This window comes from Platalea leucorodia, assembly GCF_965183815.1.
Source record: "Platalea leucorodia genome assembly, chromosome: 6".
NCBI lineage: Eukaryota > Metazoa > Chordata > Aves > Pelecaniformes > Threskiornithidae > Platalea > Platalea leucorodia.
The window spans coordinates 40,615,991-40,632,942 of NC_138828.1; the positions used below are offsets into that span (position 1 = coordinate 40,615,991).

The window sequence follows — 16,952 nt, forward strand, 5'->3', positions numbered from 1 at the left end:
CACGACTGGAATCAACTTTTCAGTAAAGAAGAGCTATCAGAATAAAAGGTACTATCCAAACGTAAATTACGATTTATTAGAGGAGAAATCTCTTGCATGTAAACATTTTAATGGAGGACTGGAAAGCTTTCCAGATGAAATTCTCTAAATATATGATGATAGATGGAGATTTTCTTGTTATTAGTTCAATTCCTACATATTTTACTTTAAGTAAACCTTGCTGCATCTGAGGTAGTGCACGATGCACTGTAGCGAGAGAGAGAGAGAGAGAGTGACAGGCTGTAGGAAGTGAAGGAGGACTATTGGCTGGAACTCCATATGCTTGCTGCAGCATTGCATCGCTGTACAGCTGGAGCACAGCTTGAGTGAAATGAATCCGTAGGTGACTGGTGAGAGGAAGTAAGGCGGCTAATTCTGACATTGGAGAGAGATATACATATATATATATCAGGCAAAAGAATTTGCTGATGATTCTGCACAGGGTCTTGTAATAGTAGGGGAGGACTCAGGGAGCCAGTGCCCTGCATGTCAGCAGCACCAGTTAAAGTGCCTTTGACAGCCAGATAAGTCCCGTTGAATAAAAAGCTCAGCATCACTCCATCTGAAGAAGAACCACTCGGACCTCCTCAGCATGCTCTGATTGTACTGCATTGCTCCACAAACTATTTTGAAGGACTTTTGTGTAGCGTTAATACAGTTTTGAAGGTCGGCACGCCTTCTTGGTTGGCTTAAGTGCTGCATTTCCAAATAAATTCTTCCCTGGCTTCTCCCAGCCTCTCCACAGAGAAACATCCTTAATGTAAAGCAGGCCTGGTCCTGAAGTAGAAATGTGTTTTATTTCAGCATTACAGTGCATGCAGGCTAGAGTTATCTTTAGTGAGAAGAGGAGGCTTCTGCCTACTGCAGTTTCTTCCTTCCCTTTCGTCTCACTTCATTCCTCCATGTACCAGAGAGCACTTTGGAAGTTGAGGGTATTTGTCTTGTTTTTTTCTCACCCTTCACAAAGGCTGTCCTCTGCTTAACATGCACATTTTTCCCTTCGAAGGCATTTTCTTCCGTAGGCTCTCCAAGCTGGCCAGCCGCCAAACAGTAGGGTGAGCTGCATGAAAAAGCCTTGATCATTGACAGGCTGTCTTACAATTTCTTTCTTGTATTCAAGATGCAGATGGATGTTATTAGAAAGGTTTTTACTTCGAATGTGCACGGCTTGTCCACATGCCTGAGATTAGTGCTCAATACTCATATAATGCTTTTCATCCTCAAAAGGGCTTTACAAGCGGCAGCCCTCAGAACACGCCTGTGAGGTAGGTGCACATGTTTTCGTATACGCTTTATAACAAGGAGGGACACATGTTAGTGACTTGCTCAAAGATGTATCACACAGCAAGCATTACAAAGGACGGAAATCTTTACACTTTCTTAATGTTCTTCTGTGATGTTTTCCTGTCTAAAAAAGTCATAAGATCTCACCATGGCAGCATGTTTTTCCATACGAAAAAAGTGATTAGTGACATCAAAAATTAAAATGTATCTCAGGTTGTAGTACTACCAGATAAATATGCAGCATTTCTAAAATTTATGAGGACAAATTTCCTACTGCACTAAGCTTCAATTAATACAGCAGAACGGGAGCCTAAGGGGATCATCAGAGACCCACATTTGACAGAAGATTTGGAGCACTTGCCTCAAACCATACTTCAAAACAGAGGGAAATGATTTTAGGAGAAGTGATGAAAAATGCCTGTCTTCTCAGTTGAAAGGGCAGTGTAGGAATTTTTTTCTTCTGCTTTAACTGCATGATTATAATTAAAACAGCTACAGTAACAGCAATAGTCCCAGTATGAACTCCCTTCTTCTGAAAGTTCTTGTAATATTGTATCTCATCTTAGTGAGGGGGTTGAAATAAGCTGTAGCTGTGAAAGGCATCTTTATAATTATGTATTCTCACCGAGCTTTTACTGGCATGACTACATTGGCACGCTTTACCTTGCACAGACAAGCCAATAAAAGTTTCAAGTGCCGACCAGCATACATAATCTGGCTAGGGCCAAGATCACTCTGTGAGATGTGGTTTCTAAACTAGGTCTGTAAGCCCTTGAAGGGTGTCTAATAATCAGCATTAAGGGTCTTTGTATCCTCAGTGAGCCTCAGGGCCTGCATAGGTAGCTGGAGGGAATTGGCTTGGAGAACAGTAGTCACCTTAGCCCCGTAAGGAACAGTTAACAAGGCTGTGAGATGGTGAGGCACTTGACCGGAATGAACTAGCAGGGGCTGGCTGGTACGGGACTGTAAGCACAAGGATTTGCTTTATAGACATATACCTTCCTTACGGTTTGTGGGCAAACAGGTTGAGAACAGCCTGTCTAGCTCAAGTCATGAGAAGGGTAAGGCTAGATAGCTTAAATCTAGTATTTATTTTAATTCTGCTCCGTCTTCCCTATTTTGACTAAGCTTTGTTTTCTTTAAGATTTTTTTTTTTTTTCACAGATTAAATAATTTCATAGTTATGTCCAGTGGAAAAAGCACTCTGCAGCATCTCAGGAAAGATGTTGAGACTCACTTACTGAACTCTGGTGCAGCTGACAGGACTGTCTTCTCACGCCGTATACAGTAGGGTGAAGGAGTGGAAGGGACTAAACTAGTTATGTTTTTTTAACCCCCAAAAGGCAACCTTACTTGTTTTCCAGAATAATCCTATGTTCAGATCTTATCTCCCTCTTGCTGCTCTGGGAAAGGTATTTGGCCCCAGAAATTACTCTGGAGAAAAGGGAAATGTGAGTTCTTTCCTGGTTTCTGACCACTATACAGTGTTTCAGATGAATTCAGAGAAATGATGGGCAGATAAATTCATGAAAATTATTTTATGGGAAATTACAGCTGGAATAAGTTATCACATTTTTATGGATTCCACATCCACAGCCTTTAATGTCAGCTACCCTATTTCACTTTATAATCGTATAAGTGAGTACGTCTGGGCCAATTAAGCATTTTCAGTTGCCGTCAAGAGTTGCAAATGCCTGCTAGAGGTTGAAGATACCGTACAATTTAACCTTCAACATTTGGGGCAAAGAGGTGCTCTACCAGGGCTATGATGTACCTGCATGGTTTTGATGACAAAACATACATATGTTCATTGCAAAACCATGAGGTGTTTAAGTTAATATCTCAAAGCTATGTAATGCTTTGGATATGTTCAGTACTTTTATTCCTCTTTAAAATTTACAAAACAAAGATTTGCAAGTACTGCAGAATGGGTTCAGGCCACCTATGGACCAGTTTTTTTCAAATGCCAAACAAATTTTTTTACAAACAAAAATTTTTTACAAATCCCTTTCTTATTTCCCAGAAGACTACCCTTGGAAGTGTCAGGTTTGAAGCTTCCACAAAGTGAAGTGCAACTTGTCCCCCACATGCACAGATCTTTTAAGATCTAATCACAGTAGGAAAATACTTCCCCTAGCTTCAGTGTTGGTCTCCAAGTTCAAATCAACTGAATATCTCTACCATTATTGCTGATTTCACAAAAACCTGTGATATTTTTGCTTGAAAGGCCCCTCTTTGCACTTTGAAGATGTGCTGATGTGTGTTTTTAATCAATTGTATTTACATTGCTCAGGAGCATCAACCCACTATCTGGCTCAGAGATTTACATATAAGGTGAGCGGGACCCATCCTAAGAGTGTGTTAGTGATGAGCATGGGTTAAGAATTACCGGTACTTCAAAGAAAACGTCAGAAAGTCTATTTGAATATAACAAAGTATCCGTGTAAATACTTAACTGCTGAAGCATTGGTGTTATTTTTGGAACACGAAGGACCAAGACAAATTAATTAAAGGTGAAAATTTCTCTTGTACTTCAGCTCCTCTCCTCCACGGCAAGAGGAATCTAACTTCATACCTGAACACAATAGTAATGCAAAGGCTTGAGGCAAAATTGTTAGTTATTCACATCAATGGAATGAAGTTATACAGCTCACTTCCACCTGAGAGAAGAACCATTTTAACAGTTTTTGTGTTGCTAACAAGACACAGATGTCACCATTGGGCAAACAGGGGCAAGACTGTTTTGTTGTTCGTCAGGCACCCCTTCCCAGGGGTATGGCTGAGTGTACATTAGAGACGTCTACTCTTTCTGGGGGTTTAAAACAGTGCATCGTTTTTTTAGCTAGAGACCAAAAGGGGCATATCCAACCTCTGTTGTAACACTGCTACAACTCCCTGTAACCCCAACGGGGATCAGAGCCCAGGAGCAGGTCCTGAGCTGTTTCAAACTAGCAGGATTTTGTTGATCTCATTGAAATGCATGGCCTTTAGTCAGATGAGGACCTGGACTGTGATACGAAGATACACCAAAGCAGGAGAAATGATCCACCCTAGCCAGCTCTTCTTCTGCTGAAGGATCTGCTTCCTCACGTGGATGCTAATTGCACACGAACAAGAGCATGTGGATGCCCGTCCCCACCCTCCAGCTTATTTGCAGGAGGATACTTCTGAAGTATTTTGAGACTTCCTTATCCCAAGGACTAAATACATTGAGCTGTCTGCATTCCAGCTAGCTCAAGCTGAAGGACAGGAGGAGAAACAGAAATTAAATGTGGGTAACAGGAATGTGCTTTACTGTGGCCATGTACAGGGCTTTTGTCATGCCAGTCAGATGCCAGCATGCATCAGCAGTTTTTTAAATTGTTAATAGCACAAAAAAGGGGAAACTCCTAGCAAAGAGCTTCCCTGTGATAAAGTCTGTAAGAGTTCATGTGTTTTTCAAAAATGTACATCTTCCAAAGAGTTACTTGATTTCCCACAAAACGCTAATCTCAACTACCTCTTTCTGTACAATTGCTTTGCACATTTCAGTTTCTCTTCCTGACTTAGAAAACACATTTACAAGATATACTTGGTTGGCTACAGATCTTCATTGGCAACTTCCCCTTGCTAGATGTTCTGCTAAGCACAGCAACAATGAGAGGCAATTTTTTAATTTTTTTTTTTTTTTTAATTTGTTCTGGAAATAAAAAGCGAACCAGGCAGTAGGTTCCCATGTTTTTCCAGCATTGTACAACAAGGCAGTGGTGGATGTTCCCGGCACAAATCAGTTGTTACAGGAGTAGGAAGATAGTGTTTATCACAGCTAGCTGCTGAATGTTTAAAGATTATTATAAGTATCTGCTTCATAAGTGAAACAAACAGCAGAATTAACACAAAAAACAGAGGGAAAGCAATAACTTATTGCTATCTGTCTTAAATATAGATCCAGGTAACACAAGGAATACATTGTGTAAACTTCTACCTCATAGTTAGTGACTGCCTGCCTGTGCAGTGCTGCTTATCTTTGTCAGTTCCTTCATGTCACTATTTTTGTATTAGTCAAGGATTTCTTGCTCCAGCTTAATTCAGTGCTTGGATTTATCATTATGTATTTGCACAGAAGCAGCTGGAGGTCCCAGTGGAAATAGGGATCACTTTGTAATAAGTTCCCTACAAACAGAAAGCAATCAAAAGTCTTAATTTTTACTGCTGACATTACTGGTGATCATAGAGTCTGTGGGAAATAAACTTGGTCATAACAATGTTTTGAACACAAACTGTTTATTTTTTTCTATGATCTGTCTAATAAGGGTATTCTTGGACTATGGATGCAGCGAGGAGCTCTGCACACGCAGGGTTAGGCATATTGTCATTAAATAGTCAGAAACGATCACGACAATTCCACGGTAAGCTTAGATCACCTTGGCAGCTTACCTCAGTGTTGATCTATCTGGAACATGCTTTCTTGGGATAAGGTAAAATTAGATTTTAATGCTGTTTTATTCCAGGTACTAGATGATTTCTTCCTGGAAAAATAAATGGAGCGTAAATTGATGGAGTGTGGCATTACTGATTTGTGAGTAACAAAAATATTAACTTTTCTAGCATTTACTGAACTTAAAGTTGATTTTATCCATTTAAATTGGTACCTAGTACTTGTCACATTATGATATAGGTGTGAATGTGCTTTGCCAGGATATGTATGCACAGCACAGAAACATTCACTTAAGTTCACACCCACACATCTCCATATGCTTTGAACAGATCTAAACGGTGACTGAAGGATGAAGAAGGCTGAACCACATAAACATTGTACACAATGACTATTAATTTCAAAGCAACAGAATAATTTATAATGGTTCTTAGGAAGCAATGTAAATGCAAATGCTCTTCTAATAAGCACTGGTAGTATCATATTGGAACATATTTGTGATGCAATATAGCGTGTTAAAGCGAGCGGGGAAGAGCACGGATGATTTCTGTGGAAGATGGTGACAGGAGTAAAGAGGTGAAAGCTGATGGGAATGCAGCATTCAGGGACTGAGTCCAAGGAATAGTTCTAGGACAGGCTGACTTAGCAGTGCAGTAAGCAGTGCTTGGTGGCTGAGTGAGGACAGGCAATATCTGGAATAATTAATCAATAATTCATTATGGAAAAATGCTACCAGCTGTAAACTTAATTTGTAGAATAATGCCCCACGGTAATGCCAAAAGTTATAAATATATTCATATTTTTTTGAAACAGCTAGGGCAGACTGGAGCCAAACTCTTCAATCATGTATAATAAAGCTGACTTTTTTAAAAAAAAAGGTTTCGGCTGGGCCCAAAGAGTTGTGGTGAATGGAGTTAAATCCAGTTGGCGGCTGGTCACAAGTGGTGTTCCCCAGGGCTCAGTATTGGGGCTGGTTCTGTTTAATGGCTTTATCAATGATCTGGATGAGGAGATCAAGTGCACCCTCAGTAAGTTTGCAAATGACACCAAGTTGGGTGGAAGTGTTGATCTGCTGGAGGGTAGGAAGGCTCTACAGAGGGATCTGGACAGGCTGGATCGATGGGCTGAGGCCACCTGTATGAGGTTCAACAAGGCTCATTGCCGAGTCCTGCACTTGGCTCACAACAACCCCATGCAAAGCTACAGGCTTGGGGAAGAGTGGCTGGAAAGCTACGTGGCAGAAAAGGACCTGGGGATGCTGGCCGACCCCCTGGGGGTATTGGTTGACAGCTGGCTGAATATGAGCCAGCTGTGTGCCCAGGTGGCCAAGAGGGCCAACAGCATCCTGGCGTGTATCAGGGATAGTGTGGCCAGCAGGTCTAGGGAAGGGATCATCCCCCTGTACTTGGCACTGGTGAGGCCGCACCTCGAGTACTGTGTTCAGTTTTGGGCCCCTCACTACAAGAAGGACATCGAGGTGCTGGAGCGTGTCCAAAGAAGGGCAAGGAAGTTGGTGAAGGGTCTAGAGCACAAGTCTTATGAGGAGCGGCTGAGGGAGCTGGGGTTGTTTAGTCTGGAGAAGAGGAGGCTGAGGGGAGACCTTATTTCTCTCTACAACTACCTGAAAGGAGGTTGTAGCGAGGTGGGGATCGGTCTCTTCTCCCAAGTAGCAAGTGATAGGACGAGAGGAAACAGCCTGAAGTTGCGCCAGGGGAAGTTTAGGTTGGTATTTAGGAAAAACTTCTTCACTGAAAGGGTAGTCAGGCACTGGACCAGGCTGCCCAGGGAAGTGGTTGCGTCCCCATCCCTGGAGGTGTTCGAAAGACGTGTACATGTGGTGCTTAGGCACCTGGTTTGGTGGTGGACCTGGCAGTGCTACATTAACGGTTGGACTTGATGATCTTAAAGGTCTTTTCCAACCTAAACGATTCTATGATTCTATGATGGTAGACAGTGAAAATTAGGCAATCAGTATAGAATCCTAATACTGAAAATAGAGCATTTGGAGTGAAAGGTGTTCATAATAGAGTTAACAACAATTTTTACTCATAAATATTTCACATCTTTGTGGAGGAATAAAATTCCTACCTCCTATGTGTTTCATTTTCCTTGCAGAGCTTTACATGTTTTATTTATCATTCTACATGCTCTATTAGATAACTTTATCATCTTCTAGTGTTTTATGAAAAGCAGTATCGTTGGATATTAATGATCATCTGGCTATCTGCCGTTAATGCATATGAGTTAAATTCTTTTAAAGACTTGGACAGCTTTGAATAAATAGTAATCCTGTCTAGATTGACTTCCAGACAATTTCCTCTTTTTGTACTTCAGTACAATCACATAATGTTTGGGTTGTAGAAACTTCAAAAGATTATTTTAAACAACTCAATTACAGTGATTTTAGAAAGAGTAAGTTTGTGTTTTCTTTTAGGAGAGATATTGGTTTAAAAACAAAACACCGAAATGTAAGTTTGGGCTTTAATTTGTCCAGTAATGAAAACTTCAAAGTCAGTGAATAAGAGTGAAATATTTTTTCCTTATTTGGGGTGCTATTTACTGAAATATAATATTTGAAATATATGTGACACTGAATATATAGTCCACAAAACTGTGTTATAATATACTTTTGGCAGTTGAAACTGCTCCTATGTATATCCTGCCTGTATTAGATTGTGGATGACTATTTGGAAAGGAGTAAAGTGCATTTTTTAACTTATGTATCATTCAGAAAGTGTCATCTATCTAAAAGGACCCTGTTTTCAGTCTGTCTGATACCTTTGCCACTGTGTAGTGGATACAATTCAAGAACCACCGCAGGGCACCTCTCCTTGCTGGCAGCCTGTCCCGGAGCGCACCAGCACCGAGGCACCAACTTGCTGCTATGTGCTTTGCGCCATTCCACCAAAACAACCTCTTTCACTACACGTCATGATAATGGCAAAAGACGCTATTTGACTGTTTCTATGTCTGTGGTTAATTTTCTGTTTAAAAAACCTCAAAATGCTGTTAGTGTTACTAGTAACAGCACTCTGCAGTGCTTTCCTTATGTTGCAGAATACTTTACGTAAGAAGTTGAGTCGATACTTTTGTGCTTCTCTTCACAGACGGAGCAGATGATGTTGAAGCGAGGTCCTGAGCACCCGTTTCCCAGCAGAGGTACCAGGGCAGGAGACTCACAATCATCTCCCATCATCACTTCCACTCCTGAGAGATAAGGGGCATGCCCGTATCATGGTCACAAGCACGAATAAAGCTTTTGTAGGCATACCTGAGCTTACTACAGAAATACAGGCTTGACCTTCAAGAGTTCCTGCTAGTTTGTTCAGTGTTCATACAGTATGCAGCATAGGGGGCCACCACCCATTACTATGCCTCCTAGGTGCTGCTGCAACAGGGATTTCAGCCACCCTTCCTTTTGTCTGGGCACCTTTAGCAGTGCAGCTGAAGGGAACACTGTGTGGGCTGTGAATTCCTCTGAAACGACCATCTAAATACTTGGACAGTCAGTTCATGCTGGTCCCTGAGCTGCCACTGCTAGGATTAAACTAACTAGCTAAAACCAGTTTGCATACATTTGCAGCTGCAGCAGAAGTTGAATGCTAAATATTCCCAAATGTAGCTATGCAAATAGTGGCAAATTCTGAATAAATGTTTGAAATGCATTATAATAGTCACAAATTCTTCTATTTTTCCTTTTAAGAAAAAACAAAAGACAAATTTTGCTTTGTGCCACAGGCCAAGCTCTCTTTTATAACCTTTTGAGTTTTGTACTGCCTTGCAAGTACAAAAGGACCATAAACCAATGGTAAGCATTCAAGAATTACTTTAGCACAGACTATGTTAACTCACTGACATCTTTCTCTCCTACCCTGCAGTTCAGGGGCACAAGGTGGTGGTTACATACTGTGCCTGTACACTAGTGATCGCTAGTTGACAAATAGCCACATAACTAGAGGTTGTTGTGTAAAAAACCTAGCAAACAAACAAACAAACTCACATGCCCTTCATCATGTTGTAAAAGATGATAAAAACTGGAGTTGCAAATGGTAATAATCCCATCCATGTATAAATCCCAAAAGATGAGAAACAACATTCTTGGAAAAACGTTGCCATCCAAAAAGACAGAGCATAGAGGCTAGTCTTGTTCCAAGGAGATAGTTTCCCCTTGGTAGTGGCCTTCCTTGTACCTGAAATCATTCACCTGTAACTTAAAATCCAATAAAATTGGCTTCTGCCCGGCCCAGTGGGGATGGCTACAGTTCTCAAGGTCAGCTATGGAGTGGTTTGCCAGGCCGATACCTCTGTTCCCCTTGACTGTCCACCTCCACGAATGGTTATGAAAGTAACTTTTTATGGTTGCTGAGAAGGTGCCAGGAGCGAGCTGGGAAGGAGATGGGCAGTTCTGAGGGCTGGAGCTCGGCCGCGTGACTCTGCTTCAGCTGTCATGCCTTCTCCAGAAGACAGATGAAAATGAGTGTTTATCCAAAGAAAGGGGATAAAAAGACATCCATGGGTTTATATCCATACCAACTGTATATAATTTACTACACTCCCCAAAGAGGCAATGTTCTGTTTCCCTACCGGGGCAGACCGGCCTCTTCTGAGCAAACCAAGCATTCAACTGTGGGTGACCGATAACTGGTGTCATGAATTAAATGCTGTGTGGCTAAGTCAAGTGCAAGCCTTTGAAAGTGAGAGTATCTTTTTAAAAATGAGGGTTAGCAAATGAAAAAAGAGCTCACAGAAATGCTGAATTTGTTTCCTTGGCAGTTTAGTAACTGTTTGACCTGAGCATTTCAATTTATGCCTTAAAACAGAGATATTTAGGGAGGCAGAAACCCTGTATTTCTAAGGCAAAATACTTTTCTAAAATACTGTAACATAGCGCTTAGTTATAGCTATCCAAAAGGATATTATGCTGAGCTGTCATATTTTGAGTTGCAGCCTTTTCATATTGCTGAAATACCAATACTGTAGTACCGCATGTAATGTACATGGTTAACTCTTGGTTTCCTAGTGTAATATGGGGTAGAAAACCTTTGTGATGTAATAATGTGACCAGTGCAAACACCCCCCACCCCAAATCCATTGTAAATCAGGCTGGAGAGACTGAGGAATAACCAGAAGACAAATGCAAAATGAGTGGTAGATTCTGGTTATGTGTATGTATTCTAAAATATACTGATCTACTGTTGAAGTTAGAAAGCAAGAAAGACAGTGAGACTAAGAGAATGTGAAAGCTGCAAAAACGTTTGACACTGTAAATTGTATTTTTTTGAATATTTGCATGGAAAATAGGGGGTTCCAGTCATAATCACATGTGTTCTCTAATAATCAGTCCTTACTCTGTATCTTGATGATTATTTGCTGGGTTTTTTTCTATTCATATGTAAGAACTATTCTAATTTCAGCTAGGAAAAAACAGCACAAAGGACAGACTGGTATCTGCTGTGGAGAATATAAACAAGCAGAAGCATCTGCGTTATACAAATATGTTGCTTACAGACACTGAAAAGGGTGTAAGTGCAGCACATCCTTAAATACTATTAAGAAATCATTGAGTGTATTTGTACCTAATTCTCTAGCTTTCATTCATTCCCATTTCTAACATTCATGTGGCACATGATAGGCCTTTGACATACGTCTATATCCAGCCAGATTTGTTACACTGATCAGAGTACAATCGGAGCCCCCAAAATCCCATCGGCTGAAGTTAAATATCGCTGTGAATCACAGGTAATGTGTCACCAGATAACAAAACAAAAATTAATCAGAGCAAAACACTTCACTTGATGCTGTTACAGCTAATAGGTCTGAAATGAAAGATAATTGCATATTAAAATAGAGTGGGTAGCGCGCTGTTTTGATGTAGAGATATGAAGATGTCAGACAAGCTAGTCTGTAGCAGGAGGGAATGGGTGCCCTGAAGTGATTGAGGAGCGGAGCCCAGGAGAGCATTCCTCGCATTCCTGTGGCACTCGCCCTATGCATATACCCCACAAAAAAAGGGAATCTTAGCACTCTGGGTTGGTAAACTGAGCTTCAGAAAATCTGGCATTTTCCTATAGCTGCAGGCTTGATTAATTTGAAGAAATGATACTCTCTGGATGATGAATGCGAGGCACATTTAAGACTGCTATTTTTTAGGGCAAAGGACATTACATTTTCAATCTGTTAGTTAAAAAATAATAAATAACCCCCCATAAGGACTACTAATAAGCACTGACAAGCAAGATGTAGTCGGGACGTGGAGCCCTCCCTAGTCTTTTGCCATGGTCTGCCCAGAATTGTCGGTATTAGCTGCAAAAATATTTTGCTGACACATATGAGCAGGATTAGCCCAAAGAGTTATCTTTGTTAATGAACCATATGTAGAAATTCGGTAGGTTTAGTAGATTACTGTCTGAAGACACAGCCTGTTTGAGAGCCATGTATGTCTAAAAGCGTAAGATTTTTGTCTCCTGAGACCCGCAGTGTATGTTGCATTAAAAAAAAAATGGTTATCCCTGTGATTTTTTCAAATAAAAAATACAAATAAAAGTTACACTACCTCACTTGTGATTAAAATTTGTAAACCCCTGCTAGTGACTGGAAATCAAACAGATTTCTTCATGTCGACTTTATTTACATTGTGTGATCCATGTCAGCAAAGGGTACACATCGCCTGTAAGAGCAAATACATTAATAGTATTACACTGCTGTTAATGGCACATTAATAACACTTCCATGATTTGTATTTGTCAAGCCGCTGCTGAGACGTGCTCGGCGTCGTGGTAAACAAAGAAAATCAGCCATGTTGCAAGACCTTTATTCTTTAAAAACTTAAGTTCACGTGAGAAGAAGAAGCCGCTAGATAACCCCCAGAAAAGTGTTAAATTAAAGATTTCACACCCTCCCCTTCCTCGGTTTGCATCCCATGTAGCAATGACAGAGGGGACAGCCGGCTGATAGGGATTACTCTTGAGAAGAGTGACAACAGGTGGCCACCCCAAAGCAGGGAGTCACTAGATCCAGCAGATCAAGTCTGTTTTTTTTTGGTTTTTTTTTTTTTTTTCCCCTCACGTCCAGCTTGCTCATCACCAATATCCGTCACCGAAGCTGGGATGATGATGCGTGTCCCTCGGGAGGATGGCGGCAGCCGGTCAGTCTGCTTTTTTTTGGGGTTAAAAACGACAGGGATGGCTTCCCAAGGCGGTTGGGGGGGGCGGGTCGCTGGGGGCCGCGGCCGGCGGGGTCCCCCCGCCGGCCGCGGCCCCCAGCGACCCGCCCCCCCCCCCCCCGCCGCCCCGCCCCGCCCCGCCCCCCCGCCGCTCCGCCTCCCCGAGCCAGCAACTTCCCCGTCGCCGAGGCGGGTGCGGAGCCCCCCATCAGCCCGGATGGGAGGAGGAAGAGGAGGAGGAAGAAGAGGAGGAGAGAGGCGGCGACGGTGGTGCCCGGGGGGATGCGGCGGAGCGGGCCGGCGGGAGGCGTAGAGCCGGTCAGAGAGGGAGCGCCGAGCCCTTGTCGCCGCCGCTACCGGCGGGGCTCGGCCGCCGCCGCCGCCGCCTGCTGCTCCGGGCGGCGGCGCTGCTGAGCCCGCGGTGCCTCCGCGCCGCGCCGCGCCGCCTCCCATCTCCTCGCCCAGCGCTCCGGCCGCGCAGCCCGCAGCGCCAGGCCGCGGCCGGCCCTCCCCCATCCCCTCCCCGGGCGGCGGCGCCGGCGGAGCCCCGGGCAGGCGGCGGCGGGAGGCAGGAGGGACGCGATGGCGTCCTACGTGGATAACAGCTTCCGCCAGGCGGTGATGAAGAACCCGGCGGAGAGGAGCCCCCAGGTAGGCGGCCCCTTCCCCCGGACCCCGCGACACCTCCCGCCGTGGCGGGGGGCCTCCGCCAGCGCGCCCGCCCCGCGCAGCCCCGGCCCGCGGGGGGGGGGGGGGGGGGGCCGGGAACCCCACGGCCCCGCTCCCGGGGGAGCGGAGCGGCTCAGGCGCGGGTTTCTCCCCCCCCCCCCCGCCCCAAGCCCCCCAGCGCTGCATTCCCGGGCGGCGAGCTCAGGGGAAGGGGAGAAATGCGTGAGCAACTTTCGTCCTGCTCCCTAATTTGGGGGGGAGGGAGAGGGAGAAACGCCAGCTGAGTTTATGATGAAGGGTGCTTCCGATAAAAAGAAAAAAGCACTTAAAGTATAATTTTGGGGGGTTTTGTTTGGTTTTGTTATTATCCCGCAGTACGCTGTGGCTCTGGATTTGAATTCAGTCCCTACTTTTACATAGCTGGCTGGAGCTGGCAGCGCTGTTTTATAATGTTGGGGCTGAGGTCAGTGGTATTCTTGGCAAGTCCTTGCTCTCCAAAGTAGGGTGAAATCCTTACACAATGGCACCAGGCAGGAATTTTTTAGATACCTGCGCCGGGCTCCTGGAGCCCTCTTTGTCGGAGGAGTACGTGAGTTGAAGCTGTTGGTACGCGTATTTGCACTCGGAGAGGCTAAGAAAGGTTAAATTGGGGACTGGAGTATGTATTGAAACATTTTGACTTAACATGACCTGAAAAACAACTAAACTGAATGAGTTCCTTCTGCTCCCGAATGGTTGCTGCAGTGGCTGTTGCTGCCAACTGTCTAAAGACTAATAAGCTTTATACTGATCCCCACATCAAGCTGCGGTTCAATAGCTAATGATACAAGGAGTTACTTTGCTTGGAGTTGTAATGCCATCTGTCCTATTTTCTAAAGGCTTGCCCTGCTCTCTGAGCAGTCCCTGTGCTCTGGTTTTGGGGAAGAGATGGTATTACTGATTATTTTGGCAGGCGGCTGATTGGCTGGTGGCGTTTTCAAATTGGGGGCAAAGAGGAAACCTTGACTTTCGGTCGGCACCCATAAGTCATTCCTCCTACTATAGATACGTCATTGTGGTAATGTTATTTTTATCCTCATGCTCATGGAATACGTGTGAGAAAATAAAAACTCCCATGGAAAAATATACTGACTGCATAGGCATCGTATTCAGTGTGTCTTTTTTCAAAGCTTCCTTTTTTATTTTTCTTTTTTCTTTTTTTAAAAAAAAAATGCTTCTGGAATGTGTTTTCGTGGTGCTAAAGTTGTTTCTCTGTCCTTGTTTGACCTTTTCCAAATGTCTGTTTGCCTTCAGTGCTGGACCCAGCCCTTCAGTGTGTTGTGAAAGCTGAAGGAGGCCAAGTGCTGTCTCCTGGGGAGGACACTCTGCAAACTCATAGTGAGGTCCCTCGCCTTGGTAGAGGCGTAAATTCCAGCCCGGGGAGCCTGCCGGCCGTGTCTGGCCTCTGTAGATGGTTATCGAAGGATGGTGGGTTGCTCAGGAGGAGTGACACCAGCAGATGCTCAGAAACCAGTTGGTCAGGTAGTGGGGCCACCAGGCTGGGCTTGGGGGACGACGCTTCCTCCGTGATATGATCTGTGCCATGTGAAGTGTTAAACTTTCTCCTGTCCTTGCCGGTCGGCCCTGCTCTCTAGAAGGGATAACAAAAAAAAAAAAAGGCAGAAAGTAAGAAATGACGCAGTGAAGAAATCGGCCTGAGTGCAGTGATAAAGCCGGTGTGAAGGGCATGGAGCAGAGAGCTAAATCAGGAACACCAGGGCTGCGTTAATACTGTAAAACTTCCCGAATCAGCAGACTGGAAGCCTGCTGTGGCAATTGCCACAGGAAAAGAAACCCACCCTTAAATCCACGAAGCTGACACTGGCCAAAATAATCCACAAATAAGACCAAATTTGTGGGAAACATAATGTGTTGTTAGCACTGGAAATACTTGAAACCGGTGATCAGGCGTGCCCTCCTGTTGCTGCTGGGGAGAGCAGGGCTTGCAGCAGAAAACTCAGCTGGCATTTTTGTGAACGGCTTGTGTTGAATTGTGTGTGTTGAGGAGTTTTTTAATGTTGGCTCTCTGTTCTGGAAATTCAGTTTCATTTTACAACAGTATTGGAATTTGAAAGAAATGTGCATATCATCTTTCAGTCATTAAGTAAAATTAAAAAAAAAGTTTATATAGAAAGAAGCAAAGACCTTGTTTTTTCTTCCTCCCCTAAAGTGACTTTTTATTGTCTCTTTGCTTGTACTTTCCTTTCCTTGCTACGCTATCTCATAAAGGTAGTTACTTAATTTTGGCTTTTGAAAAGTCATGAGGTAGCTTTAAAGTTGAGAGAGGGTTGAAAAGAGAAAATATATTTATCATATTCATGTCAGTACAGGAAATAACAAGAGAAGTATGTTAGTAGCATATTCGCTGCTTACTTGCGTTAACAAACTCATTGGGGCTCAGCTTCTCGCAAATCAGGAGGAGGTAAATACGCGTTTGACGTTACTATTCACCCTGGATTGTCACGGTGTGGATTTGGCAAAATGACTTCGCTGCAGGCTCAGAGGAGAGGAGTGACAGTAGGATAGCCAGCTCATGTTTGTATATACGGCTTTGGGAACTGCTAGATCTGACACGCATTGTTGGAGAAAGCAAACTTAACTTTGCATGAACTTCTGTAGTGCAAAAGTCTCTTGGTAATTTTGGACTAGACTGATTTTTTTTTTTTTTTCAGTCAACTGTATTCTGCAATTGCTTTGGAAAATTCTTAGCTTCATATCTCTTTGGTGTATCCTCACTTACAGAATTTATCTGAATTTTGTGAATTACAGCTCAACACTCCATTGACTAAGAAACTAAAAAATAAAAATGAATATGTACATGGCCTGTACTTTAACATGCCTGTTGTGTAACAGAGCTCTCCTCCTTTAATTGCTTTATTAAACTATTCATTTTCTCTTTGAAGATGTGAACTAGGAAGTTAATTTAACTACTTTGGGGAATCTAACTTCTAAATGTTCATAAATTACAAATGGTTTTATGCCCTTAAGCTGTGAGTAATAGCGATCTATTTTTTTCTCTTCCAAACATTGTCTTATATGAACTGCTATAGCTTTAAGTCTTTTCAAAACAGATTCTTATTGGCATCATAGGCCATCTTAGAAGGTGTCCAGTTTTATACTGGTGTAGCTTAATCTGAAAAAATGGGGCTGCTTTTGTTTTCAAACAAGAGAAACCAAGCCCTAATCTCTTTCTTTATCCTAACAACTCATTTGTATGGCACGGTATGTGAATAACTAGTTACCTCAGAAACTCCGCATACTAGTTCACTGTTTTCATGCCATGTAGTGACGTCTGCAGGAAGAAATTTTTTTTTTAATGTATGCCTTATGTATGTTAAGTGCCCA

The 16,952-nt window shown here is 43.2% G+C and overlaps 1 protein-coding gene across 2 annotated transcripts in view; it reads left to right on the forward strand.

The window, feature by feature from the left end:
* The first annotated feature begins 13,416 nt into the window (after positions 1-13,416).
* RAPGEF2 (Rap guanine nucleotide exchange factor 2) overlaps positions 13,417-16,952 on the forward strand; it is a 193,458-nt gene continuing 189,922 nt past the window's right edge. For both annotated transcript variants that reach the window (XM_082316308.1, XM_082316309.1), the window contains exon 1: positions 13,417-13,550. In XM_082316308.1, coding sequence (XP_082172434.1) covers positions 13,482-13,550 — 69 coding nt within the window. In that variant the 5' untranslated portion in view covers positions 13,417-13,481. The remainder of the gene's footprint in view (positions 13,551-16,952) is intronic.